Source organism: Podarcis muralis, chromosome 6 (assembly GCF_964188315.1).
Source record: "Podarcis muralis chromosome 6, rPodMur119.hap1.1, whole genome shotgun sequence".
NCBI lineage: Eukaryota > Metazoa > Chordata > Lepidosauria > Squamata > Lacertidae > Podarcis > Podarcis muralis.
Window position 1 is genome coordinate 8,973,643 of NC_135660.1, and position 13,470 is coordinate 8,987,112.

The 13,470-nt window shown below is 46.4% G+C and overlaps 1 protein-coding gene across 1 annotated transcript; it reads left to right on the top strand.

The window, feature by feature from the left end:
- Positions 1-360: 360 nt before the first annotated feature.
- HRG (histidine rich glycoprotein) lies at positions 361-11,904 on the top strand. Its single transcript, XM_028728492.2, has 7 exons — positions 361-704; positions 2,732-2,842; positions 3,585-3,672; positions 4,975-5,141; positions 7,060-7,173; positions 9,726-9,821; positions 11,018-11,904. The coding sequence occupies exons 1-7, from the start codon at positions 501-503 to the stop codon at positions 11,813-11,815; spliced, it is 1,578 nt and encodes a 525-aa protein (XP_028584325.2). The 5' UTR covers positions 361-500; the 3' UTR covers positions 11,816-11,904.
- Positions 11,905-13,470: the final 1,566 nt, after the last annotated feature.

The window sequence follows — 13,470 nt, forward strand, 5'->3', positions numbered from 1 at the left end:
AGATTTTCAAGCAGAGGTTGGGGGGCCATCTTGCGTGGATGGTTTAGTTGAGATTCCCGCATTGCAGGGGTTTCCACTAGATTACGCTTAGGGGTCTCTTCTAAGATTCTATGATTAAATACAATAGATAAATTGCACTCTCTTCATGAGACCATCACATCTGTGCAAAAACAGCTTCCTCCTCCCTATTTGCGGACTTTTTATTTCAGCCAAAGCTCACATACCTTTGTTCCTTCACACATGGCTACTTTGGCCAACTTGAATCTCGTTCTGTTTGGCTTCCTGTCACCCCATTAATGATTCATTTTCTATTTGCCTCCCTTGACTGTGGACCAAGGCAACTGCTTTAGCTTTGCAGATGTTGTGTCGGTATAAAACGGTGCGCCTTTAAGCATCCCCCTGCGTGTGTGCGCATCTCTGGAAGGACACTTCACATGTAAACTCTGAAGGGAGAGCAGAGAAGGGGTGAGCTGAGGAAGCCAGTTTCTACCACAGCCAAAATGGAGCTTCTGGCAGCTGCTGTTTTAATGGCGGTGCTGCTGGGCTCTAATGGCGAAAACCAAGCCGCCGTGGTTTCTGCAGACTGCAATGATGCAGGAATAGAAAAGGATGCTGGAGTGGCCCTCGACTTGATCAATAAGCACCGCAAGGATGGCTATATTTTCACCCTCTTGCGTGTTGCCGATGCTCACATACAACATGCGGTAAGTACTACAGCTCTGACTGGTTCCTTTGCTGACTTTTCTATTAGGAACACAGTGGTACCTCTGGATGCAAATGGGATCCATTCCAGAGCCCTGTTCACATCCAGAAGCGAACGCAACCCGCGTCTGCGCGGGTCGCGATTCGCCGCTTCCGCGCATGCGCACGACGTCATTTTTACCATCTGCACATGCACAAGCGGCGAAACCTGGAAGTAATGTGCTCCGTTACTTCCGGGTCGCTGCAGCGCACAACCCAAAAAATCGAGCCTGGATAGCTCAGTTGGTTAGACCATGGTGCGGATAACACCAAGGTTGCAGGTTCGATCTCTGTATGGACCAGCTGCATATTCCTGCATTGCAGGGGGTTGGACCTCAGGGTCCCTTCCAACTCTACAGTTCTATGATTCTATGATTCTACTTATCACGAAGCTACTTCAACCCAAGGTATGACTGTACAGGGAGTTGCCTTATACCGAGTCCTCTGGCCCATTGTCTACACCAGGGTATCCCAAATTTGGGTCTTCAGCTGTTTTTTGGACTACAACTTCCATCCTCCCTAGCTAGCAGGCTCCATGGAGGACAACCAAACCTGTCTGAAATTGTCTCAAAGCGAGACGTTTCATGCAAGAACACACTGGTGTGAAATACCTCTATACGCGTGAGGCGAATTGGAGAAATGTCAAACCAATGATAGCAGACATTCTGACCAAGCCACTACCAAGAAACCATTTGGGGAATGAGTCAAAATGGGGCTCTGGGTGGTTCATTAATTGTGTGTGCAATTGTTTATATTTGCCAGAGAGGGCGTTGGTGGGATAACCCGCCTCATATAACCAACATGCTTAAATCTAATTGATGCATGAAGAGGTTAATGTCATAGAATAAGCTGTCCTGCCAGGTTTAGCTCTGTTTGGGATGAACTAGGTAATCAAGCCTTTGTCCCCCCCCCCCCCCCAGTCTACCTGAGAAGCTCAGCTTAGAAAGAGGACTGGTTGCTCCAAGCTCAAACCACATGGCACTTACAATAAGTTTTGTAAGGAGAAATATTGCAGAAAAGATTTATGAGAATGGATTTTAAGCTATGGATTATTAAAAGTAATAGTTAGGATAACCAATGTAAGATTAAGAGATGAGGTTTGAAAATCATTAGACGTGGTTGATGGAAGCCTCATGCTAAAATAGCCAAAATGTTGTATAAGATGAGATGACATAGATGTTCTGGTTGGAAAATATATGTAAAAACTAATAAAAATGTGTATTTTTAAAAAATGACTCTCAGAAGCCATTATAGAGTAACTATACAAATAATTTGGGAACTTTAACCACTTTGTAACAGCTAAGTTTTACTGGCTGTTACAATCTATTTGGGAGCACATGAATCTGATCATTAGTTAGTTTGAAAGTTAACCCTAAAAAAGACACACAAAAAACCTTACCCAACATACTGCCTTTCTATATGCTAGGGGAAGAGGGAAACTTTGGAAGGAACTCACAAGGGCATATTTCAAAAATGTAACAACCTATACTTCCACGCTTTAATTTGCTACATACTTTGTTGTTTTAAATCTCTGCTGCGGTTCTCTCACCAAAGATTACCTGCCCCAACGCTGGATCTTGGCATCCAGGGAAGTCTCCTTTGATACCTATTTCTTTTCCTTGCCACCAACTCAAGGCATGCTGTAAAGGTGCCTGCCTGCTGAGAAATATATCATTCCCTAATTTATTGCTGCATATATACCCCGCCTTCATTTAATTCCCACAGCAACTGGCAAGGCAGGTTAGGCTGAGAGAGAGGACGACTGGCCAAGGCGAGCTTCACAGCTGCAGCATTTGAATTCTGGCCTCCCAGGTCCAAGTCTGACACTAACAACTAGGTCACACCAATCGCAGGGGGAATTACTATAAAAACCCAAACTGTTGGATTGCACAGAATTGGGGGTGGGGGGTAAATGGGGGGGTAGCTGGATACTGCCAAAATATCTTCTGCAGAAATGCATTTGATTTTGTTGCATTTCCTCCCATTCCAGGGAAATGATTCCATCATGTACTTAACTCTGGATGTGCTGGAAACAGAATGCTCTGTATTATCTCGGAAAAACTGGTCATCTTGTGGAAACAGGCCATTCTACGGCTATACAGTAAGTAACAGCATCTTTATTCCTTCCGGCAGACTCACGGATACTGCCGATACTCTGTGGCAGGCATAGGCAAACTTGGCCTACAATTCCCATGATCCCTAGCTAACAGGGCCAGTGGTCAGGGATGATGGGAGTTGTAGTCCCAAAACATCTGGAGGGCCGAGTTTGCCTATGCCTGCTCTATGGATATCAATGTTTTTGTGACTAAGGATGTGTACTGCAGCTCTGGCACACTCCCACCACTGGCGTTTGAAGCTGAGAGTGCTTTGTCATTAGCCACAATCTCTATGCATTCTGTGGGCCCTTGAGAAATTCTACTGCTTGGTTGATTTTCCCTCAAACCGGCTTCCATCCAGCTTGAAAACGTATGCCATAGTTAAGCTGAGATGTGCACATTTGAGACAGCCGCCGCACATGCGCAAATGACTGTGCATGCACAGAGGGGACAGCTTCAGGCAATAGGAGTTTGCAGGGGTTGCAGGTGCAGGGACACAAATCAGGTAATATGCATCAGGTGAAGACATTCCAAGCCCCTCGTCGATGTGTTCAGAAAGGTAAAAATGTGACTTGAATTGCAGCAACGGAAACAGCCTTCCAGTGTTTTAAGTCACTAATGTGTACACAGCTTAAGAAAACTACAGTAACTGTCAGGGCAGGGAGGCAAACATCTCTTGTTGCTTTTGGAAAAGACGGGTGCTTCTATCAGAGCTTCCGACAGATGTCTGTCTTTTGCCTTCTCCAGGACTTTGGGCGATGTAAAGCTGTTGTGCAAATAAACCGGTTCCTTGAGGAAGAGAAACTACATAGATACAACTGCACTGTGAGCCCAGGTATTCATAGCTTCCAAATGAAGTGTCTGTGAACTCAGGCAGGATACAGACAAAAAGATGGGTCACTGCAATCTGGTAGCTCACTCACAGCATTACAGGGGAAGCTGCCTTATAACGAGTCAGATCACTGGGTCCATCTTGCTCAGAATACCAGGGCTGGGGAACCTTTCTAAGGCCATTTCCCGTGGAAAGCCTCCTAAGGGGCGCATGGGTGCCGGGGGCAGGAATGGAACGGTAGATGTGAGTCTTAGCCTTTGTGCACAAGGCTACATTCCAGACACACAAAAGCAGGTGGTTTAGTCTAAAAGGACTTGAAGTGGCCCTCTAGAGATGCTAGCTACCTTTGAAGGTGACCTGGAAACTCCAGCTAATCCAGAATGCGGCAGCTAGACTGGTGTCTGGGAGCGGCTGCCGAGACCACATAACACTGGTCCTGAAAGACCAACATTGGCTTCCAGTATGTTTCCGAGCACAATTCAAAGTGTTGGTGCTGACCCTTAAAGCCCTAAATGGCCTTGTCCCAGTATACTTGAAGGAGCATCTCCACCCCCATCGTTCAGCCCGGACACTGAGGTCCAGCTCCGAGGGCCTTCTGGCAGCTCCCTCACTGTGAGGTTACAGGGAACCAGGCAGAGGACCTTCTTGTGGAACACCCTCCCATCATATGTCAATGAAATCTGACTTTTAGAAGGTAGCCCTGTTTAGGGAAGTTTTTAATGTTTGATGTTTTATCCTGTTTTTAATATTCTGTTGGGAGCCGCCCAGAGTGGCTGGGGAAACCCAGTCAGATGGGTGGGGTATAAATGATAAATTATTATTATTAGCAGGGATTGAACCTGGGCCTTTTCCATGCAATCCAGATGGTCTGCCACTGAACCACAACCACAGCCCTTAATTGTCATCATATGAATTATCTTTTATCCCAAGCTGATCCCAGTAGAAACCTCCCCCCCCCCACTTTTCAGCAGATGCTGGCAGCAGACTTTGGTGATTGGGTAGGGATTTGTGATGTCAGAAACCTACTTTTCAGGACCATTTTTCAGCTTTAATTTTAAAAATGCACCGTCTTAACTTTCAAAGGTATAAACGCAGTATCTTTAAAAACACAGCCAGGTAATTCACCTGAAGAGAGAGAATTCACTCGGGATTTGATACGGAGGAAGATACAGGGCGAGGGAAGTCAGGGATTAAAGGACGACACTGGGACATCGGACGTGCTATAAATCAATGACTTCACCCTGCATGTTAATTATAATCCCAGGAAACAATAATACAATGCTGATAACTGCTCACTTTTCTCAGTTCCACCTGAAATATACGAGTGCAAGGATTGTCCAGTGAGGGTAACAGTCATAGAAGCCACTGAAGAGCACATGAAGTACGCCAACGGGGTCTTGGAGCAATACAATCAGGACAGCAACCAGACGAACTATTACAAGGTGGAGGAAATAAAAAAAGTTTTCAGTGCGGTATGTATCAGTCTGCCCTGGAACTTAAATTGTTGGGTACAGGTGAAGCTTTCCCCATCTCCCATTCATAGCTGTCAACCGTCCCTTATTTGGCGGGAAACTCCCTTATCCCAGCGCCATTTCCCGCTGCTGTCCCGGATTGATGATGTCCCTTAAATTTCCTGGGTTTCAAAGAAAGCAGCTCCTCTCCCTCCCTCCCTGCCGGCCGGGGAGGAGGGAGGCTCCAGCTGTGTTGCTTGGCTGCGTTGCTCACCCAATAAGGAGTCTAAGAACGACTGAGGGGTGGAGCTTGCATGCCTTGTGCCGATCAAATTGGCCACGTTGCCCGGGGACTCGCCTTTGCTCAGCGCTTCCCGTTGGTTTTCCTTGCTGCATCCCCTTTGCCAGGTTGCTGTGCTGTGGGAACCACCGCTTGAGGCTTTGTTTGGCTGCTGGTTGACCAAAATCCCTTATTTTGGCTGCTGATCCCTTATTTTTGAGGCTGCTGGCCCCTTATTTTCAAATCTGTAAGTTGACAGCTATGCCCATTTCTTTGCTAGGAAAGAGGCCATGTGCTCTTTTGTGTACTTGGCAAGTACATTCCCAGAGTTCACTGGGGCAAACCATGTCTATTCAGTTAATTTGACAGTGCAGAACTGGCACTGTTACAAAGGTGATGGAAAAGAAATGGATTTCTTTAGTGTGGTGGCACCTGCAGTCTGGATCTCAGTGCCTATTGACATCTGGCAAGCTTTGGGAGTAAACCTTACATCACAAAACCCAAGGAAAAATCCATACCTTGCAGGACATCTTCGGGAGGAGGAAAGGCCACGAGGAGTAAAGCCTACACAAATCTGGAGTGGAGTCCCTAAGACGGTTGGATGGCGCCTTTAAAGGCTCCCTTCTGGCAACTCCTGTGGCCAAGCTGGTGCCAAATGTCTCTCTCTGCTTTCCTTTGGACCACATCAGTGAGTCCGAGAGAGGGGTCTTCTTGTCTGGGCAGCCCAAGACCTCCATACACACTGCCCAGGCTTGTGGCCTGGAGAGATTGTTGCAGTACTTCTAATGCAGCAAAAACAACACAGGAGGCAGCCGTTCCAAGTAATGGGTCTCTGCAGCCACATCAGGCGCTGTGATTCTGAACTGGTTTACTTCACCCCCGGGGGCACACTCAATTTTCAGATGCCAACAACAAAGGCACCATAAATGCAGTCTGTTCAGCGCCTGCTTAAATCACTTTTGTTTCGGGAAGCCTATCCCGGCACAAAGAAGTTACAAGCATTTTCTTTTATGTTTTAATCATATTTTGAATATTTTTAAATACCGGTACCTGCTTCCGACTGTTTTTAATCAATGATTTTAATGTTTTAATTTATATATTTGTAAACCTTTTAGAGGGGTAGTGATTTGGGGTTATTGTTTTTTTACAATCATGTGATATATAATTTTTGGTAATTAATGAAATTCAGCTGGTTTAAATTTGCCGTGTAGCTACCAGGGGCCCAACGCAAAGAGGAAAGGCGTGCCTTGGCATTTCAAATGGATATGCCACCTTCATCATTCTGCCCGGACACTAAGGTCCAGCGCCGAGGGTCTTCTGGCAGTTCCCTCGCTGCAAGAAGCCAAGTTACAGGGAACCAGGCAGAGGGCCTTCTTGGTAGTGGCACCCGCCCTGTGGAACACCCTCCCACCAGATGTCAAAGAGAAAAACAACTACCAGACTTTTAGAAGACATCTGAAGGCAGCCCTGTTTAGGAAAGCTTTTAATGTTTAATAGGTTATTGTATTTTAGTGTTCTGTTGGAAGCTGCCCAGAGTGGCTGGGGAAACCTAGCCAGATGGGCAGGGTATAAATAATAAATTATTATTATTATTATTATTATTATTATTATTATTATTATTATTATTATTATGGCTCTTACTTGGCCTTTCCCCTGCAGGTGGCCGATCGTACGGCGTACGTTGTTGAGTTTACCATCAAAGAAACCTCGTGCCCGAGAGCCAGTCTTGCAAGGAATATCTCGGCGTGTGAATTTCTCCCTGATGGAACTGCGGTAAGCGAAGAGTCTACCATAAGCTCTGCAATGTGGCGCTTTCTGGGTGTTTTGAACTACAACTCCCACCAGCCCCAGTTCGACAGGCTGTGGGTTAGCTAACGCTAGAAGCTAAATCTTGAGGGGAAATGTGAGAGGTTTCTAGACACACAATCACAGCTCTTCGCTGCCTATCCAGGCAAGCAGGAGGCATTATCAGAGTTCAAGGATGCAATCCAGCACTTGAGGAGGGTGCAGAGGCAGGGGGTGTGGCCTGGGGAGAGGGCATGGCCTAGTGAGAGCCCCAAGGGCCTGGTGGAGAGGTCTTGAGGTCCACATTTTGCCCACAGGCCTGAAGTTCCCCCAGGCTGATTTAAATATCATCACAATTACAGTGGTACCTCGCAAGACGAATGCCTCGCAAGACAAAAAACTCGCTAGACGAAAGGTTTTTCCATTTTCGATTTGCCTCGCAAGATGAATTTCCCCTATGGGCTTGCTTCGCAAGACGAAAACATCTCGCGACTTTGTTTTCTTTGTCTAAAAACAAAGACATGTTTTGTTTATAAAGTTAATTTATTTTCCCTTCAATTTTTGAACTGCTCTTTACAGTATGTGTGATTTTAAAGAGCAGTTAATAAACTGTTGTTGTACCAAATTTGGCTTTGTTTGGACTTTTTTTGACCATAGGAACGCATTAATTGATTTTCAATGCATTCCTATGGGATTTCGTGCTTCGCAAGACGAAAAATTCGCTAGACGACAAAAATTGCGGAACGAATTAATTTCGTCTTGCGGGGCACCACTGTACAGCGTAAGTCTTCCTCACAAATTTATTGACAGCTGCACGAATTACGATGGCTAGGAAGTGGAAGGGGCAAGCAGAATATAAAATGGAAGAATGGTATAAAGAGGTGTGGGATATAGCTATTAATGATAAATTAACATGTGCCATTAAGGTAAGACAGGGAATATGCAGGAGAAATGATTTTGAGGAGATATGGAGGGTGTCTGCAGAATTTGTACTGTTAAAACGGAAAGGGGTCAAACCATCGCAAGAGGTGTTGAAATTTTAGGAGGTTGGATAGTTACAATGGAATGGTCTCAGCGGTGGGGTGCACATTTTTATTCTTATTTCTTTATGATTATTAATTTTTTAAAAAAATGTATAAAATGTAAATAAATATATAAAAATATAAATAAAAGAATGAATAAAAATACAGTGGTGCCTCGCAAGACGAAAAGAATGCGTTCCGCGAGTCTCTTCGTCTTGCGGTTTTTTCGTCTTGCAAAGCAAGCCCATTAGCGGATTAGCGCTATTAGCAGCTTAGCGGGTTTAGCGGATCAGCTGATAAGCGGCTTAGCGGATCAGCTGATTAGCAGCTTAGCGGATCAGCTGTTAAGCGGCTTAGCGGATCAGCTGATAAATGGCTTAGCGATCAGCTGTTAAGCGGCTTAGCGGATCAGCGGATCAGCTGATAAGCGGCTTAGTGGCTTGGGGAAAAGGGGGGGGGAACCCTGCAGGAACTCGCAAGACATTTTCGTCTTGCGAAGCAAGCCCATAGGAAATTCGTTTTGCCAAGCACCTCCAAAACGGAAAACCCTTTCGTCTAGCGGGTTTTCCGTCTTGCGAGGCATTCGTCTTGCGGGGCACCACTGTAAAAAACAAAACAAAACAATTACAGCGTATATCATGCAGAATAACAAAATAATAATCAGTAAAACAATTACAAATCTTCAGTAAAGGTATCCTGTTAAAGGGATCTGGGGTGTGACATACTGTCTGAAGCTCCTACAGGGACCCCTTGGGGTGCTGCCTCTTGTTTGAATTCCTCCTCCATGGTGACAGTCATGGGATTTTTGTCTATCACATGACGGTATATGTTTTGACTCTACCGAGTGGGAAGAGACGGAGACAGGATGTTTGTGTTCCTGTGTTCCGTGAAGTGGGACTTTTGTCCTTTGCTCTTTTTCCCTTTGCTGTCTGATGCTAGAGAGAGAGAGAGCCATGTTGCAGTGCTCCGTGTGGGTTTATATGTAAATAAAGTAGATTAGCCAAAATGCTGAGTTGCTGAGGTGTGTTACGCAAGCTGCAAAGACTCTGCGGATCCCTAAGTGTGCCGGTGTCTGTTGGCATCGGTCGCTGTGATGTTCGGGCTGAAGAAAGCTTTTGAAGCTCCCGAACGATCGACCAGGAGGGAGAGAACATGCCAGTCGGGCATGTATCTCTGCCAGGGTCCTACTCAAGTGTAGGACGAGCTCCTGACACCTCTACCTCATGTAAGTCATAGGACACCCCCTATCAGTGGTTTACCTTTCCATGGACTCCCTACAGATGGGCAGGAGACAAGATATAGCCTGGCTTCACCTCAGTGCCTAAGCCAAACTGCTCACATCTGTAACCAATGAAGTTGTGGCCTTTTTGAACCCATAAACCAAACTACTCTGTGTCAGTGTGTTTTATTGTTCTTCTGGGAACTTTGTGGCTCGGGTGCCTTGACACACAAAAGAATCTGCCGCACCATCCAGTGCAGGGGCACAGATTCACATTGACATTTCCTCCTTCTCCGCAGCGCAAAGGACTCTGCAGAGGAAAAGCCGTTAAGGAGTCGGATGCAAAAGATCCCAGTGTGATTGAAATAGAGTCCTGTGAAATCTTCGATATTCAAGTAAGTCTATTCCCCTGCCCCTTGCTCCATGGCTAAAGGGAGTGGCCTTCCCACCTACCTTTAAGTCAGGCTTCCTCAACCTCAGCCCTCCAGATGTTTTTGGCCTACAACTCCCATGTTCCCTAGCTAGCAGGACCAGTGGTCAGGGATGCTGAGAATTGTAGTCTCAAAACATCCGGAGGGCCAAGGTTGAGGAAGCCTGCTTTAAGGCAAGGACAGAAGCAGGCAGCATCGACAGAAACAAGTGCACCGCCTTGCCTCCATAGTTGAGGGGGCCGGTGCCCGCAAGATGCGCAAGTGACGTCAGCATGCCACAGGACGTTCTGATGTCATGCGCCATGTGCCGTGCTCGCACTGTGGATGCACAATGAACTGCGTGCTGATCACAGTTGCATGACGGTGTGCAATTAAGGTAAGCATGTTACACAGCATGCACACACAGCCGCCGCTGTGGCGGCAGAAAATTTAGGTGCACTGCAATTGCAGGGGAACCTTGGTTTTCGAAAGTCTGTTTGACTTCCGAAATGTTCAAAAACCAAAAATCAAAGGGCTGTCGGCAAAGTGAATGGTGAAAATGGAAGAATGCTCCGCAGAAGCCGTTCAACTTCCAAGGCATGTTTGAAAACAGAATAATTCACTTCCGGGTTTTCGGTGTTCGGCTTCTGAATCATTCAGCAGGCGAGATGTTCGAAAACCAATGTTCCACTGTACTTCCGTTCCGAAGTGGCAATAGCAAATTTGTATTCCACCCAGCAGAGAGCACCAAAGAGGTTCCTATACTGTGCTTTCTTTTGGTCTCTAGAGTTTCAATGAATAGGAAGTACAAGCTGCTAATGTGGCTCACATTAATTGGAGATTTTGCAAAACAAAAACAAAAAACTCAGCAAAACTCAACAACTTTGTGAAAAAACATTCAGCAACTTTTGGAGAGGACGAATGGTAGGCTGCTGTTTCATGGTGAGCGTGATAGCAGCCCAAAGTCCAAGGACTGACAATCTACATCCAAGGCAAAAAAAAAAAAAAGGAGTTGGGTGCATTCGCTGGTGCAATGAAAATTGTGAAAGGTTCGCAAGCTAACTCCTTTTCTTTCTTTCTTTCTTTCTTTCTTTCTTTCTTTCTTTCTTTCTTTCTTTCTTTTCTCCTTTTGCTTCCCGTTCTCATGTGTGCTGCATGCAAACCTGGTGGCTGCGCTCCAGGATACAGGAAAAGGTTGCCATGTGTGCGGGCACACATGCAGGCACCCGCCGCATGGGCACCCTCACAACCAAGACCACCACCACCATGGTCCTTGTCAACATCATCACCATCACAGCTTTGGACCTCACCATGGGCATCACAAACATCATGGGCATCACAGGCATGGGCATGGGCATCATGGGCATGGGCATCATGGGCATGCAGGGCCCAGAGGTGACCACAATTGCTCTGAAGAATATCCTGACTTCCCCCCTCCTCCAGGACCTTGCTACCCTCCTCCACCCCCTGGCGGACCACACCATTTCCCGCCTCTTAACGGTCCCCCACCTCCTCCAGGGCCACCACATGGGCCTCTTTGCCATCCTCCTCCCCCTCCTGATGTCCCCGACGATCGTCCCATGTCTCCCCCAAATCAGCGGGTTCGTAGGCATAGCAACCACCACAAGCGCTGTCACGGCCCCAGGTGTCGTATGAGGTCAGCTGGGAGAAGAAGAGGAGGGTCTTCTGAAGAGCGCAGTTCCTTTGAAGACCACCACCCGTTCCACAGCAGCAAAGCCGGGTCGGTCTACTACATCCCAGTTGCGAGTCCAGACAATGTCCTCCAAGTTCCTGGGGCAGACTTCTTTGGTGGCCCAGACAGTCAGCAGGGAGGCCACAGGGGGCCGCCTTTGTGCGGCAAAGGCTTTCGCGAGAAACCAGCACTGCAGCCATTCCCAGAAGCTGATTCAGAATCAAAATCATGCCCAGGGAAGCCCAAGTATGATCGGCCCGGCCTTTTGTCTTTGTATCCACAATGAAACACATTCCCATTAAGCCGAAGTGTTTCCGTAACCACATAGCTCCATGGCCTTCAATAGTGAAAAATAAAACATCTCTATACACAAAACAGTTTCTTTTATTCTGAGAGGGAATGAGCATTTGTGGAAAGAGGTATGTCTCAAGCAGAAAACCTAAGTTTGGTTTGTTGGTTGTATTAGATTTATATATTAGCCTTCATCATAAGATCTCGGGGCAGTTCACAGAATAAAATACAGGATGAAAAAGTGAGAATAAATAAAATGAAATTGCACAACAATAACACACACACCCTTCCCACAGACACATTTAAAAGCCTGTAGAATATTAATCAGCCAAAGGTCTGGCTGAAGAGGAACGTTTCCGCCTGGCACCTAAAAATATATAATAAAGGCACCAGGCGAACCTCCCTGGGGAGAGCATTCCACAGATGGGGAGCCACTACAGAGAAGGCCAGTTCTCATGTTGCCACCCTCTGAACCTCACGTGAAGGAGGCACATGAAGAAGGGCGTCAGATGATGAGTGCAGAATCCAGGACGGCTCGCTCCCTCTTCCAGTGTGGTGTAGTGGTTAAGAGCGGTAGTCACGTAATCTGGGTAACCGGGTTCGCGTCTCCGCTCCTCCACATGCAGCTGCTGGGTGACCTTGGGCCAGTCACATTTCTCTGATGTCTCTCAGCCCCACTCACCTCACAGAGTGTTTGTTGTGGGGGAGGAAGGGAAAGGAGATTGTTAGCCGCTTTGAGACTCCTGAAGGGGAGTGAAAGGCGGGATATCAAATCCAAACTCTTCTTCTTCTTCTTCTTCTTCTTCTTCTTCTTCTTCTTCTTCTTCTTCCATATGACAACCCTTTAGATATTTGAAGATGGCTATCATATATCCTGTCAGTCTCCTCTTATCCAGGCCAAGCATACCCAGCAACTTCAACTGTTCCTCATAAGCCTTGGTTTCCAGACCTTTTATCATCTTGGTTGCCCTCCTTTGCGCCCATTCCAGCTTATCAATATCCTTCTTAAATTGTGGTGCCCACAACTGGACACAGTATTCTAGGTGGGGTCTGACCAAGGCAGAAAAGTGCATTACTATGACTTCCCTTGATTGGGACACTATACTTCTGTTGATGCAGCCTAGAATAGCCTACGGTTTTCTCTCCTTTTTTTGCCGCTGCATCACACTGTTGACTCATGCTAAGTTTGTGTTCTACTAAGATCCCTAGATCCTTTTCACATGTACTGCTGGCAAGCCAGGTGTCTCCCTTCTTGTATTTGTGCTGGTGGTTTTATCTTGCCTGAGTGCAGAACCTTACATTTGTCCCTACTGAAATTCATTCTGTTAGTTTGAGCCCAGTTCTCCAATCTGTTAAGCTTATCTTGAATTCCAATTCTGGCTTCTGCAGCAAGTTGCTACTATTGCTTCTTTGTATATACAGCCCTTCACATTTGGGGATCAGTTTACTTGTGAGATTGCCTTACCCATATAGGCCCGTGCAACTGCTTTGATCTGAAGAACTGGCACTGTTACAGGTGCAAATATTCATTCTGCAGTTTTAAGTAATCCGTACTTTACTGCAGCAGCATCTACACTTTGGAACTCCCTGCCGATTGAAAACAGGCAGGTGCCTCCCCCTTTACTCTTTTTGGCACCTGCTTGAAACATT

Excerpts from the sequence above, each read along its gene's own strand:
- HRG (XM_028728492.2), top strand. The coding sequence starts at position 501 with ATGGAGCTTCTGGCAGCTGCTGTTTTAATGGCGGTGCTGCTGGGCTCT. Across the intron at positions 3,673-4,974 it reads CAACTGCACTGTGAGCCCAG|TTCCACCTGAAATATACGAG; the intron begins GTATTCATAGCT and ends CACTTTTCTCAG. Across the intron at positions 7,174-9,725 it reads TTCTCCCTGATGGAACTGCG|CGCAAAGGACTCTGCAGAGG; the intron begins GTAAGCGAAGAG and ends CCTTCTCCGCAG.